Source organism: Elaeis guineensis, chromosome 16, assembly GCF_000442705.2.
Source record: "Elaeis guineensis isolate ETL-2024a chromosome 16, EG11, whole genome shotgun sequence".
NCBI classification, from domain to species: domain Eukaryota; kingdom Viridiplantae; phylum Streptophyta; class Magnoliopsida; order Arecales; family Arecaceae; genus Elaeis; species Elaeis guineensis.
In genome coordinates this window covers 35,909,092-35,917,136 of record NC_026008.2, presented here as the reverse complement: position 1 = coordinate 35,917,136, position 8,045 = coordinate 35,909,092, and the positions used below count along the sequence as shown (strand labels likewise).

General features: G+C 38.6%; 1 protein-coding gene across 1 annotated transcript; it reads left to right on the top strand.

Annotated features, from left to right (window-relative positions):
* The first annotated feature begins 252 nt into the window (after positions 1–252).
* Positions 253–5,140, top strand: LOC105059719 (protein NRT1/ PTR FAMILY 6.3-like). The gene is made up of 4 exons (XM_010943135.1): positions 253–373; positions 467–684; positions 775–1,334; positions 4,270–5,140. Exons 1-4 carry the CDS (start codon positions 253–255, stop codon positions 5,138–5,140), a joined length of 1,770 nt encoding a protein of 589 aa, XP_010941437.1.
* Positions 5,141–8,045: the final 2,905 nt, after the last annotated feature.

The following is an 8,045-nucleotide window of genomic DNA, read 5'->3' as shown; positions in this document are numbered from 1 at the left end:
AAACTATATATCCGGCAAGTGCCATTAAAAAAAGTGGGAAGCTTCCGGGAGCGACGGACACACCTCCATATTGACTGAATCTGCCCCAAAACCCAGCCTGGGCCTCCCCCTGTATAAAACCCAGCCCCCATTCTCTATTCCCACCCAGAGGAGACCACAGCCTTCCTCTCACCCAGATATCTCCCTCACCCTCTCAACGAAAAATAAATCCCACCACCTTTTTCATCACATACTAAAAGCCAAAGCTTAGAGATGGTCAACCAGCCTCAAAACAATGAACCCAGCAAGACCCTATCCGATGCTTGGGATCACAAGGGCCGTCCGGCCGTCCAATCCCGATCCGGCGGCTGGACCAGCGCAGCCATGATCTTAGGTACATATACCTCTCTCACTATCTGCATCTCTGCATCATAATCCAAATCTTTACACACATCCAAATCTAAAGTTCCTTCAAAATTTTACGCAGTGGTGGAGCTAAATGAGAGGATGACGACCCTGGGCATAGCTGTGAACCTGGTCACATACATGACCGTCACCATGCACCTGGGCAACGCCGCCGCGGCCAACGCCGTCACCAACTTCATGGGCACCTCCTTCATCCTCTCCCTTCTCGGCGGCTTCATCGCCGACACCTTCCTCGGCCGGTACGTCACCATCGCCATCTTCGCCGCCGTCCAAGCCTCTGTAAGTCATCACAACTCTCCCTCCTGCCTCCTACCTTTTCTCATCATGCAATGATATGTCTTACTATTTTTGGATTGATAAAAAATTAAGGGTGTGGTCATCTTGGCAATCTCGACCGTTGCACCGGGGCTGCGACCGCCCCCGTGCGCCGACTTGGCATCGGGCGGTTGCGCGAAAGCTTCTGGGGTGCAACTGGGGGTGCTCTACCTGGCGCTGTACACAACGGCGCTGGGAACCGGTGGGTTGAAGTCGAGCGTGTCGGGGTTCGGGTCGGACCAGTTCGACGAGAACGACAGGGAGGAGAAGAACCAGATGATAAGGTTCTTCCACTGGTTCTTCTTCTTCATCAGCCTGGGGTCGCTGGTGGCGGTGACGGTGCTCGTGTACGTTCAGGACAACGTGGGCCGGCGCTGGGGGTACGGGATATGCGCGGCGTCGATCGTGGTGGGCCTGGTGGTGTTCCTGTCGGGGACGAGGCGGTATCGGTTCAAGAAGCTGGTCGGGAGTCCGCTGACACAGATCGCGGCGGTGGCGGTGGCGGCGTGGAGGAAGAGGGGCCTCGAATTGCCGTCGGAGCCGTCGATGCTGCATGATGTTGATGGCAGCACCGGCCCAGGGAAGCAGAGGGTGCCACACAGCAAACAATTCCGGTAAATTCCTTCTCATTTCATATCTCCGTTTCTTTTTTTTTTTTTTTTTTTTCTTTCTCTTTTTTTTTTGTTTTTTGTTTTTTTTTTTTTTTGTGTTAAACACATTTCATATCTCTTGAATAGAGTGACAATCAGGTCGGATCATAAACGAATCAGATTAATATGGATCGGATCAAAAAATCGTCAATCCAAATCCGATCTATTTATTAAACGGGTCAAAAATTCAAACATGAACCCGACCTGTTTATTAAACAAGTAATTCGATTCGATCTGTTTAATTTATTTATTAAATAGATCAAATTAAGTTAAATAGATTATAGATTAAATAAGTTAGAAATATATTAAACAGATTTTAAATAGATTAAATGGATCTTAAATGAGTTAAACGGATTAAACAAGTCGGATTAAATGGATCAAAAATAGGTTAAACAAATTAAATAGATTATCTGACTCAATCTGATTTAAATATTTAACAGATTAAATAGATCAGACATCTAAAATTCAAATCTGACTCACTTATTAAATCGATAAAATAGATTAATCTGTTTATAATTCAAATCTGTTAAGTCTAAATCCAAATCTGTTTATGACGGATTGAATATGGATTGGATTGATGGATTGGATCATATTTTGTCAGTCTTATTTTTGAATTAATGGCTAACAAGAGAAGCATGTAAATAATGAAGATGGGAACCTAAGGCAGCAAATCAAAGTATGGTCCTCTTAGTTACCAAAAAAAAAAAAAAGTATGGATCCTCTGCAGGATCCGCACGTGCATCGCAGGATGCAGTGCATCTATGGATGCCGCCTATCATAGGATGCATGATACGTATGTGTTGTTTGATAGTCATTATCATATAATGGATGGGATCCACAGATGCATTGCATCTTGTAGCACCATGCGATGGATGCGCTGTACCCTCCAGTGCCATGCGCACTGCAGGAGATCCATGCTTCGATATCAAACATAAGATGTTTAAGAAAAAATTATTGATTGCATTAGATTTATTGTACATCATTAATAATTTATTAATTGAAAGAAAAATAAATTAAATATATCAGACCGAATGTGTTGGATTCCTTTTCTGCATTTCATGTATGGCAACAACATACCATGTATTTGACCATTTTTCCCTCCTTTGAACTAATAAAATACTTGTGGTCCACGGTCAACCTCGTGCAACCAATAATTTCCCATGCAACCAAAAGGTGGAAAACGCGGGGACAATCAGATATGGACGTAGATAAACAACAATCAGATCCATATCTAAATATTTGATTCTATTATAATTTTATTTAATTTTAATTTTTTAAAAAAATAAATAATCATATTAATATACAATTAACTTGATTGATTATCCATATAGTAATATCTTTAAATCTATGGTTCTAAACTTTAATTATCCGAATTATATCCATATTGATATCCATGCTTTGGGTATATGATTTCTATATATATTGTCTAGAATAAATATGGATATAAATTTTTGCATCCGACTAATATCTGTATCCGTAACTATCTTCGTTAAACACAACAAATATGAATATAAATATATTAGTATTCAATTCATGTTCGACCTGATTTCAGCCTTACTTTCTCTTATATAACATGAGGTGCACACTTGAGAGTATATAAACTACTGACAATCGTCACATACTTTGGGTATAAGTTTTGGACATACCATGGTGTATGACTATGGCCTACTCAACTCAAGCCACATTGTAAAGAAGCAATACTTATGTTAACTAAGTTTGAATTTAATAATAAAATTAATGTCATTCCTATAAGCTTAGAAGATTAGAATGTTAAAATTTTCGTTTAGCATTCCACATACAACTCTTGAAATTTCCAATCTGCATGCGACAAACAAAAAAAATTCATTTTACCACCAATACAGGAAAACTTTGATTCATAACCAGGATAACTAAGGCTATTTAAATAGCTGTCCATTTCATTTCTCTGTAGCTTTGGGCTGCATTTGGACTAAGGTAGTGTAGAAACAAAAGCTGATATAGAAAGGTATATTTTCTGATGTTTTTACAAAGAGGTACAAATCTTGTTATATATACATCTACAGATTGAGGGATAATTTGAATATTTGAATGGAAACAGATTGCATAATTGTGGCTAGAGATATGCAGTTTATCTATTATCATTTAAATTTAAATCCTTATCTCTAATAGGTAGGACATTGACTTGAAACCCTTTATGGAACCTCTGATTGGCTACATTTTGAGGAGAAGACATAGTAGCTTAGCGTCTATGGTCTTCGCATGCTCACTGGCTACAGACTGATGCTCTCCCCCCCTCAATCTTTCGTAATTCTCGTGGCATTCGATGACCTATGAGATTTTTCATGGACTTACTAAATTTAATGGTGATAAAAGTGTTGCACCAACTTTATCCAAGTTGTTTTCTAGTATTGCTAAGGCGAAAACTAGATAATTTTAGCATTTCTAGATTGGCTTTTTAAAATCGTAAAGATAACACGTATTTCTTGATTTGAGCCTTGAAAGAAGAAGACATGGTTATAATTTTGCACTACATGTTTTCGGTGACTTTATCTTTTTTATTTCCCACTTCTCTGTGGTTGGCTGATTTTGCCACTTTCTCGTAGTCATTTACCATACAAGAAAACTTCAGATAAACTTCTAAATCATCTCAGCAAATTCTTTCACAAAGCATTTGCCATATGCTTGATGACATGTTTTACTTCATCTCCTATTTCTCAGTACCTGTTTTTACGTTACTATTTCATTCCTTCCTCATCTTGCAGAAATATGGATCCATGGGATAATGCTACATCCATATTAAGTCATTAACATTTTCTCATATCACAAGATCATTTTTCACATGCTAAATATGATATCTATATGCATCAAATGATTATGTGGCATTTACATTCTAAATATATATGCCTTCTATTTGTTATAGTTTCCTAGATCATGCAGCAGTCATCGTCAACTCAACAACCGAACAAAGCAAATGGGAACTATCAACCCTAACAGACGTGGAGGAGGTGAAAATTGTGATCAGAATGCTCCCTATCTGGGCCACAACCATCATGTTCTGGTGTGTGTATGCCCAAATGACCACCTTCTCCGTCTCCCAGGCCACAAAGATGGACCGTCACATTGGTCCATCTTTCGAAATTCCCTCAGGCTCCCTCACTGCCTTCTTCGTCGGCTCCATCCTTGTCACGGTCCCTATCTACGACCGCATCATCATCCCGATCACCCGCCGATTCACGGGCAACCCCTACGGCATAACCCCTCTCCAACGCATCGGTGTCGGCCTCATTCTCTCCATGCTGGCTATGGTCGCTGCTGCCCTCATCGAGATCAAGCGCCTCAAGGCGGCCCGGTCGACCACTGTTCCATTGAGAGTCTTCTGGTTGGTTCCTCAATTCTTCTTAGTGGGGTCTGGGGTGGCCTTCACCTACATTGGCCAATTGGACTTCTTTCTGAGGGAGTGTCCCAAGGGGATGAAGACCATGAGCACAGGGCTGTTCCTGAGCACCCTGGCGCTCGGCTTCTTCGTTAGCTCGGGTTTGGTGGCCATTGTGCACCTGGTGACGGGGGAGAGTGGCGGCCATGGAGCATGGCTCGCCAACGATCTGAATCGTGGGAAGCTCTACAACTTCTACTGGCTGTTGGCTGTGCTGAGCCTGGTGAACTTTGGGGTCTACGTCCTCTCGGCACGGTGGTATGTCTACAAGGAGAGCCCGGAAGTGGTGGTGGAGGTTGAGGTTGGGAGCATGGTTGGGTTAGAGTTGACAGAGGTGGAAGCAGGCAGCCGTGCATAGGCCCTCTTGCACTCAACAGCATAGAGCATGATATACTTTGATGTTCTTACATCGTTGTTCATGAAAAACCTCTTGTTTGATGTGCTATCTAAGATTGTGCAAATGGTTTTATCCATGGTCACAAGGTCAGCACTCCCCTATAATATTTAGCTTAAAAGAATTAACACCTAAAATTTCATATGAATTAAAATATAATAAAATATCCTATATGAATATCTTTTCAAAATTGATATTTACATATATATATATATATATATATATATATATATATATATATATATATATATATATATATATATATCCTCATAAAATATTTATTTTATATATATACCATTCTTTTTTTTTGCATATGTGCACATACCATCTAATGCTGTTAAAAAATTAATAATTTAAAATTTAAATAACTAAAATACCATTATGAGTAAATGTGCAAAAAAAAATTGCATATGTGCACATACCATATAACGCTGTTAAAAAATTAATAGTTTAAAATTTAAATAACTAAAATACCATTATGAGTAAATGTGCAAAAAAAATTACAAGGATATATATATATATATATATATATATATATATATATATATATATAGTCATTTTATGAGGGTATTCATACAAATTTATATTTAGAAGGATATACATGCAAAAAATTCTAATTTAATTTTCATCTATTTCATCTAGATAGATTTGGGCTCTCTTACTCTATAATATAGTAACATATTACATAATATAATAATATGATGATAATATTATAAAATTATTATTTACATATATATTCTTATAATTTTTTTATTTTGCATATTTATCTATAAGGGTATTTTAGTTATTTTAATTTTAAATCATTAATTTTTAACGACATTAGATGATGTGGGTATATATACAAAAAAAAATATTTTATAAGGATATACATACATATATCAATTTTGAAAGGATATTCATATAAATTGAAATATTTAGGATGATATACGCGTAAAAAATCTTAAAATATTTAAAAAGAGAGAGAGAGAGAGAGGTAAAAAGAGTAGGTATACATTTGATTTGCTTGTGCAGATATGATGGCAAGTAAAGGCTTTTCTTGCAATAAATCATAAAGAATAACAAAGAATAATTACTTCATGAATTACTTGTTATTATGCAGATTACTAAATTATTGAAAAACAATTCAGAAAATTCAACTGACAAGATACTTGAAATAATTTAGAGAATAATTTTACAGTGAAAAACCGATAACCGATCAATAATATTTTAAAAAAAAATTATGTACATTATATTACAAGAATAGTATGAGTCAGTTGTAAGGCATCCCATTAGGAGTTAGTCCACAACCTTTATAATCTCATAACCATCCCAACCCCAAAGCTACTTCACTTACCAGTACCATAACGAGGAAATTAGGGGACGATAGGGGGGAGGAGGAAAGGAGCAATAGCTTGGGGGAACAAAGGATTGCAGAAGAAGCTCCAAAAACTCGAATTAGAGGAAATATAGATGGCAAGATTATATTCTACCTAGAAAGATTGCTTTCATCAAGCATCTCTTTATGGCCGACATATGGATTCACTCTCCACTCTCTAGACAAGATCAAGCATTTGAAAAACATGACTACAAAGTAATCTATACTCGTCGACCGGACGATTCTCACAAGATTCTCCATCTTTGGGGAGACTCTTGTTGACTGAGAGGAGTTAGCGGACGACGATGGGGCCGTCATCAAGAGTTTGGTCTGGATATGTCGGCCTCATCTCATGTACTGTATCTCATTGTCAATGAAGAATTTGAGAAGGAAGACAACATTAACGGATAAGCTAAAGAATTTGTTGCATCAGATACAGAAGCTACTTTTTTACAAATTTCGCAGGTCAGAAGAGAGTGAGGGAGGATGGTAAAGAGGAGGTAATTGAGAAAGAGAAAGAAAATGAGGGGTTGCTTGATTGGAGGTAGTGAGGGTCTGGATTCAGAATGAGAATGAATGACTTCCTTTCCAATCATTTAGTTGGGAGGAGTCTTATTTTGATTTTGATTTCGGAGTGGAATGGAAATGGCCCAATCTATATAAAACTCAATCCCCACTCTCTCCTGTGGATCCAACTTTCTATTCCAATTTCGATCATAAACAGATGCTTTGGGGGATTTGATCATTTCGATTCCAATTTAGGTGGAGAACCAAGCACCCCCGAAAGGAATCAAAAGAAAGAGAGAAAGGAGAGAAGTAGAAGGCAGGATCAGGAAGAAACAGGGATCAAGGATAGTTGGTAGGGGAGTACAATAGAGATAACTGAGGATAAGAAAAGAGGGAAGACGGAAGAAACACGAGAGTTAGTGAGAGCCAACTAGAGGTAAACGAGGATGAGAATGTCAAAGAGGATGAAAAGATAGAGATGGTAGGGGAAAAAATAATGGTACTAAAAGAAGACGCACAAGAAAGAGATAGGAATTGAGACTCGGATAGTTGGGAAGGTCAAAGCAGAGGCAACTGGAAACGAGAGAGAGAGAGAGAGATGGTAGGAGGAAGAAAGTTAGAGATAGAAGAGGATAAGGGAAGTAAGAGAAAAGGAGCAGAAATGGTAGGGGAGAGCAGGACAAAATTAACCAAGGGAAAAGAGCAGAGACAGGCGGAAGCGATGGCAGGCGAGAAAACAGCAGAGGTAAAAGATGAGAAGGAAATAGAGATAGAAATCAAGAAAGATAATAGGGAGAGTAAACAAGAGATGATTGATGACAACAACCGGAAGAGAGAGGAAAAACGGGGGAGAGACGACTGGGCCATGATGACAGGGAGAGAGAGGAAACAAGAGGCAAAGATGATAGGGGTGCCAACAATGGGGATGAGAAAGGAAGAGAGACGAAACAACAGTACTCCTGCAAGGTCAATTACTGCAGGGCCATGAGCTGTCCAGCAGCAGCAGGA

Coding starts and splice junctions, on each gene's coding strand:
- LOC105059719 (XM_010943135.1), top strand. CDS start 253: ATGGTCAACCAGCCTCAAAACAATGAACCCAGCAAGACCCTATCCGAT. Junction 374..466: donor CAGCGCAGCCATGATCTTAG/GTACATATACCT, acceptor AATTTTACGCAG/TGGTGGAGCTAAATGAGAGG. Junction 685..774: donor TCGCCGCCGTCCAAGCCTCT/GTAAGTCATCAC, acceptor TAAAAAATTAAG/GGTGTGGTCATCTTGGCAAT.